A 22,518-nucleotide genomic window follows, 5' to 3' on the forward strand; every position below is an offset into this window, starting at 1 on the left:
AAGAAGTGCTTCATAGCATCAAGCCACAAACATAAAGGCCCACATACATACGACCTGGCAGAAGGTTTGTTTTCTAAAATGAGATTTGCTGTGAGATTTGCTCGTCAGCACCATCACGGCCACCGAAGCGCATGTCAATATTATCATCGGAAAGTCTTGGAAGACCATCCTTGGCTTCAAAGTTTGTAGGATACGCAAAAAAATAGACATTGGAAATCATCTTCAGCTATTTTGAAATACTAGTCCGTCTGTCCATGAATAGAAATCCTTGAGAGGTAACGGCGGGCTCATGCACTCTATATAAGTAATATTGAACATGGACGCAGGCATGAACAAGTTCCCGAACGAAAAAGAGAGAGTGGCTACAGGAAGGCTGGGTCGATATCATTGAGCATCTTGAACACGGCTGTCTGCAGATGCGTGACCAGGGGACAGGTGCCAAACTCGACCTTTGTATGGCGGCGGTCCGTCAAGTACATAGTGTCAATAGGCAGCAGAGCATATGTGGTATTGACAATGAACGCGCCAGACCACTTGCCAGCCAGTCCCTCGGCCAAGATCGGCGCGCCAAACGATACCTGAATCGAATCGCGCTGGCAGATTTTCCAGATAACATCCAGGATCTTTCCCTGATGGATAGTGGCCAGGGGAGCGCAGATCAAATGGTAGTTGACAAACCTGGTGCGGTCAGCCGCATGCAGCATGCCGTCGCGGGTCTTGGCCGGAGGCGGCACGTAGCGGGTGACAAAGAAATTGGACAGCAATCCTTCGCTCAGGCGCTGGGTCTCTGGATGCAAAAGCACGACATCGGAGATTGGTGGGGTAATCAGGCGGCCCAGGCCATGTGTGTCGTTGGCAAGCTGGACGTCGCGCAGGAACGACTCGGGCCGGGTGCCCTTGCAGACGCGCACCTGGCAGGTGGCCATGGCGGAGAACGGGAAGGAGCAGAAGCGCATGGAGAAGGCGAAGGGCCGCACCGACACTTGGGCGCACACAAAAACCTCGTCGTTGAGCATGCTCGGGTCAGCATTGGTCTCATCATTGCATATCGCCTCGTAGGCCTCCATGCCCTGGGCATAGAGGAGCTTGACCCGTGGCGACCAAAACCCAATGTCGCTGTACTTCTCCAGCTCCTGGCCGCCATGGTAGGCGATGTTCTGCGCCATGTACGTGGCTGCGATGCGCAGGCAGTTGGTGAACTGCTCGAACGGAAACTTTTGCTTGTTTTCGATGGTGCGGCCGCACACCTGGTAGATCTGGCGGCCATCGCTTTTCGACGGCTGCTGCTGCATTTCGTAGGCAACCATTTCGTCGTAGATGATGGTGCGCTTCACTGTTAGCGCATCAGAATTTAGCGGCACCTGGTCGATTGATGGAACGTCTTCTATGCGGGTAGTGGCGTCCATTGAGTCTTCGCTGTGGGTGGTGACAGTCACTGCGCGCGTGCTCAGTGCGACTGACGGCATGTCCCCGTACTTGAACACCGTAGTCAGCTCGGTGGTAGGTGATGGAGTCTCAGACAACATCATTTTTGGGTGGTTACGGGTAGAGTGATAGGGTGCAGGCTATATAATTGCAAGAGAGGGAAAAACAGCAATGTAGTGTGGGGAATAGAAGGCAGAAGAGGGCCGGTAAGAGGCGACGTTTGCCGGTTGCCTGACAGGAAAGATCGGCACGAGTGACATGGGGTTCTGTGCGGATTTTCAACATCAAAAAGAATCTATCATGTATATTTAAAAATAAGTTTGGCCGTAGCGTGAAGAAAGGCTTGTTTCTTGTTGATAAAGGATGCAGCAGGCTAAAAATAACATTCATATCTCGACGGATCGCGACACAGCGAGCTCCAGAATCCGATTCCTCAGGTGGTCGACCAGCGGGTCCACGACCAGCTCCACAGCGGTGCCGTCCGGCATGACAATACGCGAGACTGGCAAGACCAGGCGCGACGTCGACGTCACAAAGGCGCCGCTCCACCGCTCCAATTCCACATCAGGCTCATAAGCAACACTAATGCCGTCCTGCTTACATACATCCAGGACGCTCTTCATGACTGTGCCCAGCAGAACACTGTCCAAAGGCGCCGAGACCAGCTCCAGCCCGAACCTTGACTCACTGCACGGCCGGGTGGCAAAGAAGTTGGACGACAGCCCCTCGTAGAACCGCGAGCCGTCCTCCAACACAACCTCGTTGACCGGCGGCTCAATCAGCGCCTCCAGGCGCGCACGCTGGTGCACCCAGTCGAGGGCCTTGATCTCGGGGTTGCTGCGCTTGCCCATGGCGAATTGCACCGAGCACGAGCCATGCGGTACGTGCAGTTGCTCGACCTGCAAGGCCACCCGGGTCTCGTCAATTAGCACGGTGATTTTGCGCTCGCCGGTGCCCCAGAACTCGTCCAGCCCGCGACGCACCAGGGGCACCAGCAGCGTCTGCCAGAAGCCAGAGTCCCAGCGGCCCGAGTGGTGCAGGTTCTGCGCAGACTTGGCCAGGCGCTTCAGGTGGTCGTCGAAGAGAAACACGCGGCGCTGATGTACGGTCCGCATGCTTGTGTAGATGCCGTGGCCGCCGCGCAGCATAAATTCCCTGCTGCCGAGGGCACTCGCGTGGCTCGTCACCCGCTGGCTTGCAAAGTCGTAGGTCACCACCAGCGACTGCACGCCTGCTGTTGCGCTCAATCCATGCACGGCCGCTGTGGGCGTCAGTTGTGTTGCTGCGATTGCCATGTTGTGCCGGAACGTACGCAAGCGACCGAGAAGCATAAACGAAGAGCGAGGTTAATAATATAGAGGAAAAAAAGCTATCAAAGGGGCTCAGGCAGTAAGTGGGCTGACAAGTAAAAGAAATACCAATACGCGGCGAATCGCGCCACTGGGCGCTTTCCTGCCCAACCTGCCCGCAGCCCCACCCAGGTAGTACAGGCTCCCCACGGCTCACCCAAGGGAGACACGCTGTGATGGATCACAAATCACTTGCTTTTCCCAAGCATGTGGTTGATTGTGACCATCAGCGACGCGCGCCGGCTCTTGCGCGACCGCCGCCGCCCATACTCGACCGCCTCGTCATATGGGCCATGCATTGGCGGCTCGGGCAGGCGCGGCATCGGCGGCGACTCGCCGTCACTCTCGGTGCCGCGCCTACCGATCCTGGCCAGCACATGGCGCGGCACCGGCGGCACCTGCGACGACGCCGACGACCCACGTGATGCATTGCTGCGGCTCCGTTCGCCCAGTGACGATGGAGCGCTACTCTCCTGGTCGCTCGACGGCCGCGACTCCAGCGACCGTGTGTCGCTCCTGCGCGAGTGCCTGTACATGGGCATGGGCGGCGAGTCCTGCCGCACCCCCGAGTCCATCCGCTGGCCTTCGTCCCGCTGCGACGCCGACCGCAGATGCGTCCGAAGGAACCCCTTGGTGCCCTCGCGCAGTCCGTCTGTCAGCTGCTCCCGCCGGTGCGACGCCGAGACTGTCACCCGCCGCAAAATCCCCGCGTGCTCATTGTGCGGCTCTGTCTCGGCTCGCCGCCGCTGCCGTGTTTCTTCCGGCTCGTCCCGCAGCGGTCCGTCAATTGATCTGCGCCGGATCGATATTGGCAGCTCAGGGGCCGTGGGCTCTGGTGCCTGCACGGGGAACTGGGCCCCGTTGTCTGTGCTCTTGTGGGCAGGCGATACCGAGTACCGTTTAGGGATGTGCACTCTGGATTCAGCAGTCTGCTGCCCGGCCAGTGATTCGTCCGCTGCCGCCTGCTCGCCAAACAGATGTGCGCTTATCTTGCGGCTAGTCCGCCCTGAAATCGTCGCAAACTTGCTACTGTCAAGAGCAGCAGTATCCTTGTGCGATGGCTCCTCTGCCGCTACCACTGCTTCGCGCGTATCAGGCCGCGACCCCCCGTACACTGCCTCGATTGACGAATTTGACGCCAACGGGTACTGCCCAGTTCCCTGCATGGTTTCCTCCTTGCTAGTCTCCTGTCGCCCCGCCTCCCTCACTGTAGCTGCTGCCATGGCAGAAACCCGCCTGATCCGGTGGGGAGAGTCGGCTGTTGGCGGTGCCTCGTCCTGCACTTGCTGCACCTGCAGATCGCCCCGTGCTTCGGGTGCGCTGGTTTCGGAATTCGCATCTGCTGCCTCGTTGCTCGGCGTAGTTTCCCCCGCCAGTACTTCCTGCTGCTCATCTGGGTCCTGCGCTGCTTCGGGTGCCTGGAAGATCCCGAGCCAGCGAAACCGCACGTCGTCTGGGACAGTAAACCGCACCTGCTTCTTTGCACGTTTTGCACGTTTCTCGCCCCCATGTGTGCGAGCCGCCTAATCACAACAGGACAGTAGAAAATGAGTTCAGACTATTGTTTCGCGCACGCCCAACTGCACCCGACACTCGACCCCTTGGCAGTAAACTATCGGGAAACTTACATCCGGTGTTGGCAGATTCAATACCCGCTCCTCCATTCCACCCAGCTCAATCCCGACCTTGTCCAGCGCCTGCTTCAGCCCCGATGCCTGCCGAATCTCCTCCTACTGGGGCTGCCAAAATGAGCGCGTTTAGCTAATGCATGGCATGTCTACAGCCACATCCCATATGCCTTCTCTACCTTGATCATCTCGGCCAAGAGCTCTAGCGATGGCACATCCTGCCCTGGCTGGTCCTTCGACTCATTGCTGACATCATCACCCACCGGCGGATCCAGCGACAGCCGCATTGGGTCGAACCCAGTCCGAATCCTGCCGCTATCCAGCAGCTCGTACTCGCTCACCGTGGTCATCGAAAACAGACTCCGCTGCCGGCCCTTCCGTCGGACATGCTTGCCTAACCAAAAGAACCGCCCCCAGTTTAGCTGCGCATATCCAATTATGCAGCACCCTGCCCATGCCGACTTTGCCTGTCTACTTGCCTCCCATGGCTCGTGTGTCCCCTGCTGCAAACCGTGTGGCTCAACTAAAATCAAGCCTATGCTGCGCTTTGACCGTTTACAGTGACGGGGCAAACCAATACTATCCCGACTGCAATGCGCAAAAAGTGTCGAATTCCTTTTTCCTTCGTCTCGAGAAATGCAAAGAAAAAGGCTTTCGAAGGCTGAAATAAATATCGTGAATAAAAGAGAAAAGTGTGGAAAAAGAGAGCTGATTTTTTCAGGGATGCTGTTTCGTAAAAGGAGGAAAATGCACAAGGCTTCTTTGGCTCAATTGTTGGTTTTTTCTTTCGTCCAGCTCAATGGGTACCACAAGGTGTGCAGTAAGTTAGCTCACAAGTACATCTGCGTTTCTTCCTCAATGCCATTGCCTTCTTGTTGCACCAGAATGCAACAAAACCGCCGCTTTATTAACGGTAAACATAAAACCATATCCAATTAACCACTATTGCTATCGATAGTTGCACAGCATAGGAATGTGCCTAAAAAGTGCTCCTGCGCGAAATAGTCCGGGGTGGCTGGGTGCCCATCTCCTAGAACCACCAATGTGACATCCTGCTCTTTGCTAGCCGCCCCCGTCTCGAGGTAGCAACATCCATCAGCAGTCCATACAGGCGCCTGCCCAAAAGCGGATATCACACCAGTGTTTACCTGGATGGATCGCATCCGGCACATGGCACATCACCTTGTCAGCTGACATGGACATGACAATGGTGTATTTGCATATTGACAAAGCACGGCTAGCGCGTGCCTCCTTCCCCGCGAGCCAGCTGCCTGCCCGCTTTCCAGAATCAGATTACCTAATTGATCCTACACGCTGTGCACTCTGCTCCTGGCCGTTCTGGAGCGCAAAGGCAGCGCGAGACATGCCTGCGGTCAGCTGGCCACGGCCAGCATTGCTCATTCTGTAGAGCCAAATGCGAAATGGCTATAGCGTTCATTGAATAAGGGCCAGCCAGCGAATGGAATCTGCGATCGTCTCCTGTTCGTTTTATTAGGCGATCGACAACTGTTTCTGAGGAGCCAACAAACATAAATTGCGACAATAAACCGGAGCTGCCATGTGCCCCTCCGTTCCTGCGAAAAACTGGGCGGACCGCTGTCGCTCCCAACCACTAGTCGGACTGTTTACACAAAACGGCGATAATGCGGGATCATTGGAGAGTACCATGCAGAATCCCCCGTCAAGTGAGCTCCTCGGCCCGAACCTGCGAAAAAGGACATCCGTGGGACAGGGGATCTCCTCTCAAGCAGTTCAGTCCCAGGTATCGTCTGGACAACTGAGCTACCCACTATGCGCTAGTGGGATTGAATCCAGGAGATGTAGCAGCCCGGGCTGCACTGAGGGAAGCCTTATTTTTGCCCGTTTACTACTACCTCACATAAATGAAGTGCGAAGAGGAGAAGGAGTTTTTGCGGCGTCACGCCACATCCCAGCAATAATTATGCGAACCTTTTTTCCATTTATTTTTCGTTCCTCCATCGCTGTGTTCCTTTGGGCAGTGTCGGTTTGCTGTTGTGTGGCTGGGACCTTAGCACAAACCTCCGCTTTGGTAAACTATAGGCGATGGGTGCCAGGCCGGGACAAGAAGCTGCGCGGATCAGCGTCATAAACACCACGGCCTAAACAGGCCGCGTCTGATTCGCCTTCTGCCAGGCAAGTCCTGCCCACGTTCTGATCTGTTGACGTCTCTACTGCCTGGATCAGAAAGAGAAAAGGGTTGGTGTGAGAAGGCAGTACTGTGACTGAGAAAATATTCGAGAACGCGCTGTGGTTCAGTGCTCCCCTTGCCGTCAATTGCGATCCCTTTTGCAGGAAGAGCAGTCTTTGATCCGTCCTGGCCGTCCTTTTTGCACATACATGGAACAGGCCAAAGGGAAAAACGCATGGCTGTGATTTCCTCCCTCCCTCGAGGCGAAAGCTGGCATCGAAATCCCAAGCAGCATGAAGGCGGTGTTTCTCGTTTGCGCGCTGATTGGCTGATCGAGCGAGCTACGACATCAGAAGCATTAATAAAAGGGTTCCCGGTTATGTGCCGGGGATGGTCACCCGCCCCCTGGGTGTGTTGCCCGGGGGTGGTGTTCGCCATCCGAATATTTTTCTCGTCACTTGGCTTGATGCGATGCGTGAGTGCGGACGGGAAGGATTTATTTCTTTCTGCCCTTTTTATTCTTGACCGATGGGCGAGTATAAAGGTCTCGGGGGAGTTCTAGCTGATGCCGACCTTTCTTACCTCTTCTCTACTCTTGCTTTTGCTTCTTTTTACATATCCAAATCGTCCTTAGCTCCACACCAGCCTTTCCCTCTCTTTGATACTTCAGGACACCACATCAAACTCTTGGTTATTTCTTGTTGAGCTTTTTTTTTTTACCGATATAACCTCTTGACACACATTACACAAACAGCTATAAATGATGGCTACCACATACACACATCTTGCCGTCGCACCACGGCACAAGCGCAAGGGGATCCCGATGCGGTCGCCGTGCCGCCGGGACATGCTGGAGGCGCCGGGCGTGGTGTTCCGGTTCCCCGACAAGATCAGCGTCCCCCTGCAGGACCCATCTGTCTTGCCGCACCAGGCGTCGGGCTCGCCGATTGAGGCGGTGGCCGAATCATCGGCAATGGACCTGTGGCCGTCGGCTGCGGGGCTGCCGCCCTTGAGCGACGGCGCCAAGGCCACGGGAGCAGCTTTGCTTGCGGCGGCAGCGGCAGCCGATCCGCTGTCGTCGCACGTGGAGGCCAGCGTGAAGCAGCCGGCAGTGCACAAGCCGTCGGCCACCAACGTGCTGCACTACCCGGAGCTGCTGAGCGACCTGCGCGACCACCTGGCGCTGATCCAGCAGGCAATGTGCCAGTCGGGTAGCGAGAGTGATGCGCACGAGACCACGCCGCGTCCCCCAGCCGAGCGCCGCATCCGCGCGCCCCGCCGCACCGCGCGCCCGGAGCAGGCCAAGCGCACCGGCCTGCGGGCGCCCTCGGGCTCGCCTATGGCCGACTCGGCGGTGAGGACGTCGGGGCGGTCGCGCTCGGAGCTGTCTGAGCACGAGGCGGCGGCGGCGGTGGCCGGCCTGGCCAGCATGGCAGCAGTGCACCGGCGGCATTCGGTGGGGGCGATCCTGGCGCACGACGACGAGGTCGTTGATATCGAAGGGTCGGCAGAGCCTGAGCAGGCTGCCAAGCCGCCCAAGACTGCCAAGCGCAAGCGCGAGGAGCGTGCAACGTCGCCGGCCAAGCGCGCAAATAGCAGCGGCGGGCGGCGGTGCTGCGTGTCATGTGGGGTCAAGGAGACCCCGTGCTGGCGGCCCGGGTGGATCGACGGCATGAACCTCTGCAACTCGTGCGGCCTGCGCTACAAGAAGGGCAAGGTCTACTGCGCCAGCTGCTGCTATGTGCCGATGAAGACCGAGATCGCGACGGGCGGCGCCGTCGTCTGCAAGCGCTGCTCGGCCAGCGTCCAGTCCGCCGCCCACTTCCGCCACGTATAACCCCTCTTACACTTATCTTGTACTTCTTACTTGTCCGTGCTGCTGGCCCGCCACCCCTCCCCACCTCGACTGCAGGCGGCCCGGCGCTTGTTTTACCTTTCTTATTGTCTTTTCCATGTAATACTATTTCCGTCCTTTTTTACCACTGCTCAACCCAGTCCCGCTTACCTTTGCATGTAGCCGCGTGACATGTAGAGGTATGGTGTGTGAGTTTTTCTGAGCGCACTCCCCTTTTACTGCTCTTTTCGCCGGGATCGGACTGGGTGCTGCTGCTGCCACCGGGGCTGCACAGGGCACCTGACGGATCCCCTACAGCAGCTGCCGAACGGTGCCTGCGGCAGAGAAGCATTCCGTCCCAAGTGCTGCCATGCTCTGAGAAGAGCAATGTATCGACGCAGATACTCGTCCTGGATACGGCCGACACGATGTAGCTGACTGAGACGCGGATATGGGGGGACTGAATCGACTGTGGGCAAGGGTGGTATGATCTGGACATGCGCAAGGAGCGCGATGGTGGTGCCGGACATACAATGCGCTTTTGACTATGGCAACCACCCCCAACCACCATGTCTTGGCCTGTAGCGTGGATCGTGTCATGGGGTTCTTGGCTGTCGTCATGACCGGGCTTTTCCATTTATAGCCGCTATTCCGGCGATTTGCTCAAGGATCGGGGCCTTTTTGTCCTCTTTTTTTTTTTTGCCAGCTCTATCGTCGAGTAAATCGATACACAGCATACGCAGCCAGCCGCGAAACCGTCCCAACTCCACACTATTCCCCCTTTTCTCCGCCCTCGCCGAGAGACTTGGGGTGCTGCGCTGATCCCCACCCCCTCAGGACAGGATAAAGAACGTGTCCTGCGTCGCTGGTTCTCCTTGCCCTCCTCGCCCTTTTTCTGTCGCTGATCCTGCCTCGTACCCATTGTGATTCCCTCCATACAATACGTAGTGCAGTGTAGTGTGAGACTGCACAAAAATAGGCAGGGTTGAGTTTGGGCCGTGATCTGTTCTGCAGATAGCCCCCTGCGCGGCCCGATCCGTCCGGCATGATGTGTCCTATGGTGACTTGCATCGATAGCAGAATGAGCTGCTGCCCCTAAAAAGGACACCGCCGACTGGTCCGCTCACACCAGCAGATCCCGCCCTAGTGCCATCTTCCCGTCGCCGTCGCAGCCCGTGTTTTTGTCTTTTCGCGAGTCTGGGAAAAACGGACGGCCCTTCTCCCCCTCCCAGACAATCATCACATGCGGCCACCTTCCTCTCCCTTGTGGACGCCTCGGCACTAGGTTCTTTCTTTTGTAGCCAGAAGGATCACCTAAAACGCAATCTCATCGATGAGGATGCGCTGCGAGTTTTCTTGCCCGCCCGAGCTCCAGAAGCAAGTCCCAGCTGACACATTAACGAGGTGTCCTGTGCGCCAGCCGAAGGAAACAACAAGTCAGGTTTCTGGTACCGGGTGTGACTGGAGCGGGCTTGTTTTTGGAATGTGCCATTTGGGCTCTGCTTTCAATGGCTAATAGAGAGCGCCCAGAGAGAGAAGCGCGAATGGCGCTAATGAACACATTCACAATGTGGCGAACGGGAAAAGCCCATTTTTCTTTTGGCAGTTGCGCCTTGTGGAATTAAAATGCTGATTTGCCATGCATTTCTTAGCGGCCATCACTTGCGCTCAGCCATGAACGAGGCTTGTTCCCGGGAATGGCTGGGCTGGTCCTTTACGTCTGTGCCGCCCCGCATTCATAAAAGTGAATGAGGGTGGTGCTGGCTCCAGTCGCGTGGCTTGCTGGAGAATGCGCAATATCCGGGTTATTCGGTCTTGACAAAGCCCATTCTCCGTAACCTGAATACAGACATAATGTCCCCGGCATCTCAATTGGCATCCGGCCATCAATTCTGAAAGCTGGGATCCATTCATATGTTTGTTTACGCTGTTTATTGCCGTCTCCGCTGGCATACATGCGCCGATATGTATGCTGAGTGTACCTTTTATCGCCCCCGGAAAGACATCGGCCTGATCTGTTTGAGAAATAATGAACGCCATTGTTTGGCTAAAAATATACGTCGCTGACTGCCGGCATCCCCCTGGCTCCTTGGCAGCACACGAACCCACGCCCTCTCGAGGCAGTTATCAGAAATGGCTCTGGTGGAAAAGCCCTACGACAGGTTCTTTGTGTATAATGGTGACTGGCGTATCCAACTACCGCCTCCCTTATTGCGCAATACGAATTCACCATCAATTGTAAAGAGCGCGATGGCATTCTGTGTTTGACAATTCCAACTGCGAACGACCAGGGGGGTGTCCGCCAGAAAATGCTCGCCATCTCTTCGGACAAAAAATACGAGAGATCGACTGCACTTTTTCCTTCGTGCCTGTTTGTCAATCATCTCCAAGCCCTTGCCCTTTTTCTCATGGCGGGCGAGAATAGGGACGAGCACGAGCAGCCGCAGGATGCAGTGTGCGCACGGCTAGGCGCGATGCTCATCAGCGGGTAGGCGTGTCTTCCCAATTTGCTTACAAAGACCGAGAAGATTCTTTGGACAAAAGAGGAATTAAGCGCATGGGTCGCACAAGGAATGAATAGCCGGGGCTCCGCGCTAGTGCCCAGCAAAAAAGCATACTGCAAGCGCGTCGCTGTGCATCGTGTTGGCCATGTATGTTGGTTGATGGGGGGTCACAGATCGCATATTTTCCAGCCCGGGAACCTGCAAAAATACCCATTAAAGTCAGCGACAATGTGGTGTGGAAGGAGGAGGGGGAGGCGGACATCATGCGTGCACACGCAGGCGATGCTGCGAACTCGGTCTCTGCTGTGCAGTTTGCCGCTTGTTTTCCCTCTTGCGGCTGCAAAGCTGCGCACGGCCACTGTGAGCTCATAAAACGCAAAAGGGGGGTTGTCTCTTTGCTGCTGCCTCGATTCATACAGGCCCACGCTTGGCCATCCTCCCCCCCATGCAAGCTTTCTGATCACGGGGACTCTCGATGCAGCAGATGCAATTATTTTTGTCTCCACCTTTGCTGGGTGCCGTGTGTGCTGATTCGAGAAGGGGTGAGGCTCTGGGCATGCAGGCTGCTTGTCTCGCAGAACGTCCTTTGCCAAACAGGTTGGTGGGCAGGATGCAACCTAGAAACGACAATGTGCGAGCTCAGATCTGGGTGCCCTGGCCTTACCTCCCCCGTTCCCATGCCCAACCTTCTTTTAATATCACTATACTCTGTCCCAACACCACTTTACGCGTGCCGGCGGCAGCCATGCATCTGGCGCGTCTGACCGCCTGGGAACCAGAACAACGGCGGTGTAGGCCGGAATGCATCGTGTGCAACAATGCCCGCGACTGCTGGTAGAGCCCCTCCCGCGGTACCATTGTCTGGGCAGACACCTCTGACTCTTCTACATCCTGGGTGCTCAAAACCCCCTGTGGAAAGACGCTTTGATCCGGCGTTGTTGGCAGCTGCACTATTTGGCGTAGTGGACTGTGAGAGGGTGTTCCTCACTGGCGATTTCCAGAAGCCCACGATATAAGGGTTTGCTGGATATCGCTTGCAAAGAAGCATCTACAGATGTGCAGGATTGGCCTCTTTTTCTCTTTCCAATCGGCATGCTGCATGGTTGCGCTTCTTGCTGTGGACGCTGGTGATAGGGCAGAAATGGCGTGGCTCGCCAACAAATAGCCCTCACATGCGCATAGGCAGACGCTCTAGAGTACCTGCCTCCCGAGCAACATGTCAGGAGATATAGTAGTGAGAACCGTGCACCTCGCCCGAGTATGAGCCGATCTGGCACGGGAGAAGAGTGCAATCCAGCAGCCCAGAGCAATGCACCGAGGATCCAACCCCCGAAGGAGAAATCGGCATGACCGGGCACACCGCCGCCTGCCTGACCACATGGAAAGCCCAGCTGCGGAAGTGGCATGACCCGCTTGGGCTTATCGATCCGATACAAGTACACACAGGGTTCAGCATTACCATTAATATTACTTCTATCAGCGCATCACACTGTGGGCTTCTCCTTGAGCTCGGGCGCGATCTTGCCCACGACCGAGTCCAGGATATTGTACACCAGGTGCTTGTTGAGCTGGCGGTTCTCGAATGGATCCAGGATCCTCTGTGCCGCCAGCAGCCGCTCGGCATCCGACTGGCCGTAGAAGAACCTGGATGCGATATAGGGCATCAGCTCTGCAACCAGATCAGCAGCATCCTTCTTCAGCATCTCCTGCTGATCCAGCGTCTTGTACGGCCTGTTGCTAGTCTTGAACTTGCCGCCCTCCTCGGGCTTCCACAGATTCGCAACCAGCAGATCCACGTACATCGCAATCTGCTGTTCACTGATAAGAAGCCCGACCACCTTGACCAGCGTCCGGTCGATTGCCACGCCCGCCAGAATGTTCACCAGAGGGAAAATGTAAAACAGAAACTGCGCCCACACCCAGTGGTTGTACCGGTCAAACCACAGAACCGTGTTTGCCAGCGCTAGGATCGGCTCTATTGCGCCCCGGTAGCTGGCCTGGATCGTGTCGGCCTGCCACAGCTGGTTCAGCGAAAAGGTGTACTCGGAGAACACCGAGAACATGCGGCTGAAGGCCTGTGTGATAATCAGGTGCAGGTACACGAGCCCACGGAAGGTGTTGTTCTTCCACCCCTCCCACCGCACCTGCGAAAACAGGTCGCGCAGAAGCCACCGCGATGCAAAGCTCAGCTGGCTGCCCAGCTTCTCCGACAAACCTGCCGTAGTCGCTGCAATTGTGCTGGGGATGGTCGCAGGCGCTGCAGGCTCTGGGCTCGTTCCCTCGCTTGCCTCTGCAGGCGTCGCCTGTGGCGATTGCGGTGCAGAGCCCACTGAACCAAGGATGCGGCTATCCAGGCTGCTCCGGCTATCTACATCCGCTGACAACCTCGGTGATCCAGGCACAGCAGCTCTGCTCCGGTGCAGCAGCGCATTGCGAGGGCTGCGAGGGCTGGCGGCTTTGATTTCAGACGTCTGGGCATCGTGCAGCATCGTCTCTACCGAGGCGTTGGGCGAGCTTGGATCCTGTAGTTGGGCATCCTTCGAATCTCGGCCCTCGCCATGCGGCCGCTGCGACTCGTCCTCGACACCCATGGGCTGGGTCACATACCGGCTCATGTCGGCCTGGTTAAAGTACGGGTTGCTGGAGTACCGCCCAAGACCCCGAATGATGCCCTCGTTCAGCGTGCTCGGATCCGACACAGCATCGACAACATTGCGAAGAACCGCGCACGCCAGGATCTCGCGCAGCAGATGGAACACAACCTCGTCGTTGTGCGCTTCCGGCGGCATGAACACACCCAGCAGCTCCTGCGCCAGGTGTCGCAGGTACGCCAGTTCCGAGTCGGCTGCCGAGCTCAGCGCAACGTGCGGCTGCATATTCTGAAACATTTCCTCGATCGACGTCCCACGTCCTGCATAAACGGTCCCCAGGCGCGCTTCACACTGGTGTGCATCGCTCACATGCAGATTCACAATATCTGGCACCTCGAACAGTATAAACTGCACCCAGTCGACTTTGCGCACGCGCCGCTCGATCTCATTGACAACCAGAACCAGCTGCTGGGCAACCTCGCCGGTGAATTCCCGGTCGTCGGTTATTTTTCCATACCATTCCTGCACAAAGTCGCGGATGATGAGCGCGAAGAGCCTGCCAACGGACTCGTTGACACGCGGGGAGGACTGCACATAGACCCGGGAGTTGCCGCTGTGCATGGCCCGCGTACCTGTGCGGGGACTCTTGTAGAGCTGCCGCAGCAGGTGCTGGTCCTGAGCGTCGGTTCCTCGCCGCTGCCCCCGTCTGGAGGTCCAATATGAGCGCAGACTCTCGGCTATTGTGCTGGGTGGCGACGGGTGGGTTGGCGTGCGCGAAATGCCAACATTCCCGGTGCTTGCTGGCGCTGGGTTGCTACTGATGATGTTGTTGTTAGTGCTGCTGCTCGCCGCTCGCTGCCGGGTTCCAAGCGACATTGCAATGCTGAATGGAAATTGTCAAGGTGAGGGTGAAGGAAAGAAAAATACTGCACGTCACACCCCACTATAGCGCTGCCTTGGATTACTTTTTAATCAGAACACATGGGTGGTGATGATCAGTAATCATCAGCCACCACAATTGCGTGATGCCTGCGCGCGAATAGATATGTCGTAGCCAGCTGTTTTGCTGCTTGTCGCAGCGCCTTTTCTCCTTGCTGGCCATTATTTCTCTCGCCACTTTTTCAATTCAGACTTTATCATGTCGCTTGCTCGTGTGCACATTTCTCGAATTCTTGCTGCTGGTGTGCGGCGGGGCCGGGGTCTGGTCCAGACCGTGCCCGCGACGTCTGCAGCAGCAGTGATCTCGCGTACCCAGCCCTCACAAATCACCCGCCACACCTTTAGCACCAGTAGCTTTGCATCTGGTGCCTTCAGAATGAGGTAAGAGCGCCGGACATGCATAGGTTGAGATCATTCCAGCTGCTCGCCATAGCGCCACCTGAGTTACTAAAGCAGAAATCATACTGTGGAGCTGTGTAGTGAGCTGTCAGATAGCGACTACTACCGCGTATCGTCCGACGCTATGGACAGGCTGACCGAGTTTCTCGAGGATACTGGGGACGAGATCGATCTCCCAGAATACGATGTCGAGTACTCGAGCGGTGTGCTGACCCTGCGGCTGGGCGACAAGGGCACGTATGTGATCAACAAGCAGCCGCCCAACAAGCAGATCTGGCTGTCGTCGCCATTCAGCGGGCCTGAGCGGTACGATTTCGATGCCACAAGCGACGCATGGTTCTGCCGACACAAGGACGAGAGCCTGGGCACCCTGCTCACACGGGAGCTGTCGGACGCCCTGGGCATTGACATAGAGCTTCCGATTAATTAGAAACAGGAGCTGCTGACAACCATGTATGCCATGGCCGCCAATTTCCTTGACTGAGCTGATCTGCATGAGCCGAGCCGCGCATTGACAGGTGGCTGGATCAGGAATTATCTGCGAATAAAAAATGAGTCAGTTTTCGCAAAAATTTTTTCGAGCGTTGACTATTCAAGCCCGGCGCGATTGTTCCCAGGGAGTAACAAAGGTCTTCTCTGCATTCTACTGATCTTGCGCTTTGTGTCGTATATTTCCCGTACTCTTTTGCTTCGACTCTTTGTATTTCGGTCGCAAAGTTTTGTAAGAATAAGCCCGCCCAGCTTTACGCAGAGTTTACTCACCCCACGCTCTTTTTTCTCTGACACTCCTTCACCATGGCTCCTATCGAGGTCGCGGCCCAGGTCGCTAACATGTACGATACCGTCCTGATTCTGGACTTCGGATCGCAGTACTCGCATCTCATTACCCGCCGCATCCGCGAGGCTGGTGTCTACTGCGAGCTGCTTCCGTGCACGCAGAAGATTGCTGATCTCAAGTTCAAGCCCAAGGGTATTGTTCTGTCGGGCAGCCCGTTCTCGATCACCGACGAGGGTGCGCCGCACGTCGACCCGGCCGTCTTTGATCTGGGCGTCCCCATCCTCGGCATCTGCTACGGTCTGCAGGAGATCGCGCGCAACCTCGGCGGTGAGACCAGCCTGGCCGTCAAGCGCGAGTACGGCCACGCCGAGCTGCAGCTGCACCCGCAGGAGGGCCACCACTCGACTGCCCTCCTCAAGGACATGCCGTCGCCGACCAACGTGTGGATGAGCCACGGCGACCATCTCGAGAGCCCGCCCCAGGACTTTGTCGTCATTGGCTCGACCGCGACCAGCGAGTACGCCGCCGTCGCCCACAAGGACCGCCCGATCTACGGTATCCAGTTCCACCCCGAGGTCACCCACAGCGTCGACGGAACCATCCTCCTGCGCAACTTTGTCATTGGCATCTGCCAGTGCAACGCCTCGTGGACCATGTCGTCGTTCATCGACAAGGAGCTTGAGCGCATCCGCGCTCTTGTTGGCCCGACTGGCTCGGTTATCGGCGCTGTCTCTGGCGGTGTTGACTCGACTGTCGCTGCTGTGCTGATGAAGCGCGCCATTGGCGACCGTTTCCACGCTGTCCTGGTTGACAACGGTGTTATGCGCCTGAACGAGTGCGCCCAGGTCAAGAAGACCCTGGCCGACAACCTTGGCATCAACCTGACTGTCGCCGACGCTGCCGATCTGTTCCTGGGCCGCCTGAAGGGCGTCACCGACCCCGAGCGCAAGCGCAAGATCATCGGCAACACCTTCATCGAGGTGTTCGAGGCCGAGTCGCACAAGATTGACGCCATGACCCGCGAGCGCGGCGAGGGTGCGATCGAGTGGCTGCTCCAGGGTACCCTGTACCCCGATGTCATCGAGAGCATTTCGTTCAAGGGCCCGTCGGCCACGATCAAGTCGCACCACAATGTCGGCGGTCTGCTTGAGGACATGCGCCTGAAGCTCATTGAGCCCCTGCGCGAGCTGTTCAAGGACGAGGTCCGTGCCCTGGGCTCCCTGCTCGACATTCCTGACGATCTGGTCTGGCGCCACCCGTTCCCCGGACCCGGCATTGCCATCCGCGTTCTGGGCGAGGTTACCCCGTCGCAGGTCGAGATTGCCCGCCGCGCCGACCACATCTACATTGAGGAGATCAAGAAGGCCGGTCTGTACCGCCAGATCTCGCAGGCCTACGCCGCTCTGCTCCCTGTCCGCTCGGTCGGTGTCATGGGCGACCAGCGCACCTACGAGCAGGTCATTGCCCTGCGTGCCGTCGAGTCCCAGGACTTTATGACCGCCGACTGGTTCCAGATGCCGTATGACGTGCTGAAGCGCATCAGCAACCGCATCATCAACGAGGTCCAGGGCGTCAACCGCGTCCTGTATGACGTCAGCTCCAAGCCCCCCAGCACCATCGAGTTCGAGTAAATAGCAGATAATGAGCCATGTCCTGGCGTTTTAGAAGAGAAGAGTGTTCTAAATATACACGTTTCCGTCATTGTAATATACAACTTTCAGAGGCAGGCTATGCATGTTTTTTTCTCTCGGCTACCCACAAGCTACATGTAACTACCAATTCGGGGACACGTGGCCTGTAGGAGACAAAATTGCTGCGCAGCCTATCAGAATATCCACAGCACATTGCATACCGTATTCTTAGCTCCATCATGGGAAACGACGGCGGCAGCATTCCTCGCCGTAGCGAGATGGTCAAAGAAAAGCAAAAAAGCGAGACTGCAGACAGAGCCGCTCAGCTACAAGCCATGTTCTACTACTGTGCGCTCTCGAAGCAGCCGCTGAACACCCCGATTGTTGGCGACGCCCTCGGCCGCCTGTACAACAAGGACGCAGTCCTCAATTACCTCCTCGACAAGAGCTCATTTGGCGACACCCAGTCGATCTGCGCCCATATCAAATCCCTGAAAGACGTGGCAACGCTGACGCTCAAACCCAATTCCACCAGCAAGCAGGCCACCAAAACATCGATTTTGTCGTTTGACACACAGCAGCCAGCACCGTTTGTCTGTCCGATCAGCATGAAGGAGATGAACGGGCATACGCAGTTCGAGTTCATTTGGACGTGCGGATGTGTGTTCGCTGCTATGGCGCGCAAGGAGATGGCGGGGAAGTCGACTGGGTGCCCGGTGTGCGCACAGCCGTTTGTGGAGCGCGACGTGGTTCCTGTCAACTCGCTGGATGAGGGCGTGCTGGATGCGCTGAGGGAGCGCATGGGGGAGCGCAAGTCGGAGGAGAAGGCGAAGAAATCCAAAAATAGATCCAAGCGCAAGCGGGCGGTGCTGGATGATGGCACTGGCGCTCTGCCAGGCAATGGACTGTCGCTGGATGCAAGCAGGGCTGCCAAGGCCCGGAAATCAAAGGCGTAGCTCTTTGCCCAGTGGGTTTTTTTTAATATAATCGTTTTGTGCCTAGCCGCAGTAGGGGCTGCTGCTTAGCTGTCACGGGGCAGATCTGCGGGCCATTGCAGCTCCAGTCCTACGGGCCCTTCGCATACATCAATCAGCAGGTGGCATCAGCACCAGCAGAGGATCAGCAGAAAATGGACATGTCACAAATGGACATTGGCAGTGATAATCATTAGAAGCATCACGGGATGCTTCATGGCAAGAGGGGCACACTAGATATGCATAATTATCTCGGCGCCTCTTGTTTGTTCTGTGGAGACAATGGGCCGACCATACTCGCGGACATGGCCATAAATGGCTACAAAAATCGAGCTGCCAAGCACAAACATGGCCGGGGCAAGGAGAAGCCAACAACACGGGCAGCTGGTGCGGGTACCTCGGTAAAGACCCAGGCATCGCCAAACCCGGGCCCCGAGGAGCCTGTCGCGTTTTTGCCATGCATTTGCGATTAATGCCGCAGTCTGTCCACAGTTGGTTGGCAGTCCAAGCGAGGCTGCTTATTTCCTCCCTCCAACGATTCCTTTCGCTGCTCTGCTTACATAGCGATTTGGGTGTCTGGCTTTTGGTACTGCACGGGCTGGTACGTTGAGCCAATTGTCATCCGGTATCGACGCTGGATAGCCAGCCAGAGAGCATTGCCTGTGTAGACACAGGTCCTTCTGGCGCAAGGCTGCTCTGCCATTGGGGCTGCAAGGCACACACTGTGGGTGCGAGTTGGAGGACAATCACATACGCGGCCATTATCCGGATGGGCCACATGTCACAACGACAACCAACGACAGCAAGTGCAGGCGCAGGTCAATCTAGGAACCAGAATGTTGTCCAGCTGACAATGGCGGGAGTCCGCGAATGGAATCGCCATCTGCTGCTCCGGCTCCGGATAACGGCTATGGCCAGCGCAACAGTCGTCCTGGTGCATCCGGCGCCCATGGCAGCAAAGAAGCAACGGGCTAAGAAGAGGCTTGAGTCAGGTCCAAAGTAGACACAGCACAGCCAGCCAGGACCCCAGTCTTGCTCAAGGACTCAGCCCCATCCAGCAGTGCTTGTTTTTCCAGTTTGAGCACAGGAGAACGGAGAGAGAATAGCTGCAGTGTGTACCTCTTTATGCATGTCTCGGGTTGAGCTCGCAGCCTGCATAAAGTGCTTGGCAACCTTGTCATTGGAGGTTTCGGGTGACTTGCACGCTCTCGCCTGTCTACACGCTGGCAACGCAGATGCTTCCATATTAGGTTAAATCGAAAAGTGTCTGCCTGGATTGGAGAGTGAAGGTGAGGGGGTGCTGGCTGCTGTAGAGAGCACCAGACACTGAGAGCACCTTTAATCCAGTCGGGCAGGCCGCTGGAGGAATCACAAGCCGCCGCCTGCGCGATTGTTGGCGCGCAGGGCATGAAATCCCCCTATCCCTGGTCCTGCTCAGCACCATGGTTCCACGGACCTGCTGATGGCAAGCGACATCTGGGCATCTCCAGCTAGATAGAGCCTTCGGGAGTAGCCCTGAATGAGAGGGGCTGGTAGTGCCGGCGAGGAGCCCTTGTCATCCGGAAACGCCATACGTGCGATCCAAAAGGCTCTCTCGGATGCAGCGCCAGGAGCTACAAATGGCGGTGGGTAGGGGGATAGGGTATTTGTAACAAACTCAGCTGTGGCTTGGGCACGGGGGCCTTATTCAGTCACAGCCCCTTGAGCCGTTGCTTAATGTGGGCGCTGCTAGCGCCGTGCCGGCCCTCACCTCTTCACAATAAGAGCATGTCGCGCAGGATGTCTCTACAATGCAGATGAAGGCGGGCGATATTGGTAGAAAAATATGAGCTGCACCCAGGTGGTTTGCTCACGCGCTCCGGAAATGGATTCGCTAAGAAAACATAAAATAAGCAGCAGCGTGCGTATATGCAGCGTCAATTGGTCTGAAGGAGCAGCGCTGCCGCTCCAGTCCTGATTCAGCACGGCGGCAGTTTGAGATTCAAGGAGCTATTTAAAGTCCCCAGCGCGCACCCTCCCAGTTCGGGGGAGACTGGTCCCAATTCTCTTATCCCCTATCCCTTACAACCGCCTTCCACACAATCCTTATTTACTCAATACCTCTTGCCTTCCTTTTGTGAACAGCGAGATCAGAAGCCCGCTGCTTCCCAGATATCCACTATTTTGTCACAACACCGCCTTATTCACCCGCTGTCTTTCATACATCTTTTGTCATCTCTATCGACTGTGCGGACACATGTCAGTTTAAGCTGCTCATCCCGTAGCTTGTTGACAACCCTCTGCCTTAGTGCTGTTTAGCAAGTGCTGGTGGCCATTTTATTTTATTTTTTGTTTTCCCGCCCTTGCATCCAGACTTGGACTGTCCATTTCTAGTACAAAGAGCCTGTGGTAATATTTCGGACCCCTTGTATTTGTTGGAGCAGAACACAGCGAATTCACCGCCGTCCATATTCAAACCCCGTGCATTAAATTTGCTCGGAAGACTACACTATTTGTATTTGGTTCGCCACCCGCCAACATCATCAAAGGGCACATCCGTGTATTTCTCGGCCTCCAGGTAAATACAGAAAGCACCGCAGCTGCTGGTCTAGGTTGATAAGCCGCGTATATCCTCGCTCGGCTTGTCTACTCTGCTTCAATCCTGGATGCCGAATAAAACTAATTTTAGCAGTTGCACTTTTCCTGCCTTTCCAAAATATAGCTTCCCTACTTTTATTTTCCACTTTCTTGGCGTGCTGCGAGCAGAAGGTATCCCGAGTCCATCGGTTTGAAGGTAAGTGCAAGTTGCCAGGGCTGTTCTTGTTGTAAAGAGCGATGGTGTTCTCTGAAGTATGATGGAGACCCTCTTCGAGTATCCAGCCAGCAACTCCTGTCTTTGCTGAATCGTGTCTCTCGGAAAGCACCAATCCAAAGGCAGGCGTTGAAAATAGTCCGCTGGCTGCTGGCTGCCAAATGGCGCGCCATCGTAACTCCGAATGGCGACTCAATCGCTGGCAGCTGATATATTGTACATTGGCCGTTGCCGGCATTGCCGAAGCGTCAGCCTTCGTCAGAGGGAGTGCCTGGCAATATGCGTGTGATATTCTATGCCTTGGCGCCATGAATCGTGGCGTGCACAGGCATTCCCCGCTTCGCTGAACAGTTCCGACATCAGTTGCCCAACCGCAGATAATTGCTGATGTTCGCTCGTGTCCCCGCCTCGGATGCTGAAAGTGAACCCGTCTTACTTGCATCCGCCACACCCCTCCTTTCGCCAGCGGCAGCTCCATTGTTTATACCAGACGACAATCCTTGACATAGAACCCTGCCATCCTTGCTACTAAACTTAGTACGACCTAATGCATTGTAGCGTGTACATTTGTCATCTGCACTGTCCGTCCGCCTTTCCCGCACCTCCCCCAAGATTGGCACCGAGGGCTCCACAGTTGCTGGTCCCTCTTTCTCCTCGACTTCTCTGCGCCAACAGTCACCAGATCCGTCCTGCAACATTGGCACCACCAATTTCCCCCACACCCCCGCGCCTCCCCGCACTTTGAAAAGAAATCAAGGTAAGAATTTCCCAGAAAAAGTGGCGAAAACAGATTTGCGCAAATATAGACTTGGCACCAAGCAGTCATATAGCTGCCATTGGCACTAGTGGGTGCTGCCATTTGCTGTTCTTGAAAGACATCAAGCATACCAAGAAGCAGGAGGGGTGTACATAAATGTGCACAGGAACCTCCACTGTTTCCTTTCGGCTGCACATCATCTCAACTTTTTCAATATTCTCTAGTTTCAGAAACCACACAACCTGTTTTTTCCTGCATCATCCCAGTCTCATCCTGTGCCTTATATTTGCCCTAACCACTGTAAATACCATGTCTAAAATCCTGGCACCCGAAATGGAAGAGCTACTGAAGCTTATCTTCCCCAACTACAACGCTAATCCCAACTACTCGGAACCGCCCTCACCGCACCAACACGACTGGGACAATGTAGATTTTCTCATGGACTCCCAAGCGATCGGTGACGCAAGCACACTCCAGCAGGCAGCACTGATAGCCAGCTTGTTCCGCCGCTCATCGGCACCCATCGTGCCGTCGCACTCATCAATAGCAAGCACAGGCATGCCACTGTTTACACCTGGGTTGTCACCAGCTGTACCGCAGCAACAACAGCAGCAGCCACCCCCACCGCCGCCTCCGCTACAGTTGCAACAGCAGAATAATGGACTTGCCGCTGACTCACTCGCCGCCACCAATTGTGCTGCGCTCCCTGGCACCGCAGCCAGCATGGTGTCTGGAAACTTTCCGGACATGGCTATGTTCAACTGGTCCC

General features: G+C 56.1%; 10 protein-coding genes across 10 annotated transcripts; 4 read left to right on the forward strand and 6 right to left on the reverse strand.

The window, feature by feature from the left end:
* Window positions 1-188: 188 nt before the first annotated feature.
* Window positions 189-1,638, reverse strand: DL89DRAFT_267491 (uncharacterized protein). The gene has a single exon (XM_040887521.1). The coding sequence runs from the start codon at window positions 1,527-1,529 to the stop codon at window positions 363-365; it is 1,167 nt and encodes a 388-aa protein (XP_040743913.1). The 5' UTR covers window positions 1,530-1,638; the 3' UTR covers window positions 189-362.
* Window positions 1,639-1,811: 173 nt separating this feature from the next.
* DL89DRAFT_257532 (D-aminoacid aminotransferase-like PLP-dependent enzyme) lies at window positions 1,812-2,720 on the reverse strand (the record flags this gene model as incomplete). Its single annotated transcript, XM_040885538.1, has 1 exon — window positions 1,812-2,720. The coding sequence occupies one exon, from the start codon at window positions 2,718-2,720 to the stop codon at window positions 1,812-1,814; it is 909 nt and encodes a 302-aa protein (XP_040743914.1).
* A 242-nt stretch (window positions 2,721-2,962) lies between these two features.
* Window positions 2,963-5,803, reverse strand: DL89DRAFT_292926 (uncharacterized protein; the record flags this gene model as incomplete). Its single annotated transcript, XM_040890352.1, has 4 exons — window positions 2,963-4,273; window positions 4,403-4,504; window positions 4,582-4,767; window positions 5,714-5,803. The coding sequence occupies 4 exons, from the start codon at window positions 5,801-5,803 to the stop codon at window positions 2,963-2,965; spliced, it is 1,689 nt and encodes a 562-aa protein (XP_040743915.1).
* A 1,277-nt stretch (window positions 5,804-7,080) lies between these two features.
* DL89DRAFT_154836 (uncharacterized protein) lies at window positions 7,081-8,457 on the forward strand. Its single transcript, XM_040883602.1, has one exon. The coding sequence runs from the start codon at window positions 7,312-7,314 to the stop codon at window positions 8,386-8,388; it is 1,077 nt and encodes a 358-aa protein (XP_040743916.1). The 5' UTR covers window positions 7,081-7,311; the 3' UTR covers window positions 8,389-8,457.
* A 3,874-nt stretch (window positions 8,458-12,331) lies between these two features.
* Window positions 12,332-14,541, reverse strand: DL89DRAFT_267497 (PXA-domain-containing protein). Its single transcript, XM_040887522.1, has one exon. The coding sequence runs from the start codon at window positions 14,354-14,356 to the stop codon at window positions 12,374-12,376; it is 1,983 nt and encodes a 660-aa protein (XP_040743917.1). The 5' UTR covers window positions 14,357-14,541; the 3' UTR covers window positions 12,332-12,373.
* A 77-nt stretch (window positions 14,542-14,618) lies between these two features.
* Window positions 14,619-15,248, forward strand: DL89DRAFT_274891 (Frataxin; the record flags this gene model as incomplete). Its single annotated transcript, XM_040889239.1, has 2 exons — window positions 14,619-14,631; window positions 14,911-15,248. The coding sequence occupies 2 exons, from the start codon at window positions 14,619-14,621 to the stop codon at window positions 15,246-15,248; spliced, it is 351 nt and encodes a 116-aa protein (XP_040743918.1).
* Window positions 15,249-15,421: 173 nt separating this feature from the next.
* On the forward strand, window positions 15,422-17,347 carry DL89DRAFT_154871 (GMP synthase). The gene has a single exon (XM_040883604.1). It carries the CDS (start codon window positions 15,614-15,616, stop codon window positions 17,225-17,227), a length of 1,614 nt encoding a protein of 537 aa, XP_040743919.1. The 5' UTR covers window positions 15,422-15,613; the 3' UTR covers window positions 17,228-17,347.
* A 79-nt stretch (window positions 17,348-17,426) lies between these two features.
* DL89DRAFT_267499 (DUF602-domain-containing protein) lies at window positions 17,427-18,226 on the forward strand. The gene has a single exon (XM_040887523.1). The coding sequence runs from the start codon at window positions 17,467-17,469 to the stop codon at window positions 18,181-18,183; it is 717 nt and encodes a 238-aa protein (XP_040743920.1). The 5' UTR covers window positions 17,427-17,466; the 3' UTR covers window positions 18,184-18,226.
* A 22-nt stretch (window positions 18,227-18,248) lies between these two features.
* Window positions 18,249-18,916, reverse strand: DL89DRAFT_154847 (uncharacterized protein). The gene has a single exon (XM_040883603.1). It carries the CDS (start codon window positions 18,658-18,660, stop codon window positions 18,313-18,315), a length of 348 nt encoding a protein of 115 aa, XP_040743921.1. The 5' UTR covers window positions 18,661-18,916; the 3' UTR covers window positions 18,249-18,312.
* Window positions 18,917-20,535: 1,619 nt separating this feature from the next.
* Window positions 20,536-21,594, reverse strand: DL89DRAFT_267500 (uncharacterized protein). Its single transcript, XM_040887524.1, has one exon. It carries the CDS (start codon window positions 21,468-21,470, stop codon window positions 20,724-20,726), a length of 747 nt encoding a protein of 248 aa, XP_040743922.1. The 5' UTR covers window positions 21,471-21,594; the 3' UTR covers window positions 20,536-20,723.
* Window positions 21,595-22,518: the final 924 nt, after the last annotated feature.

The sequence above is a fragment of the Linderina pennispora genome (genome assembly GCF_002104995.1).
Source record: "Linderina pennispora strain ATCC 12442 chromosome Unknown DL89scaffold_6, whole genome shotgun sequence".
In the NCBI taxonomy this organism is placed as follows: domain Eukaryota; kingdom Fungi; phylum Kickxellomycota; class Kickxellomycetes; order Kickxellales; family Kickxellaceae; genus Linderina; species Linderina pennispora.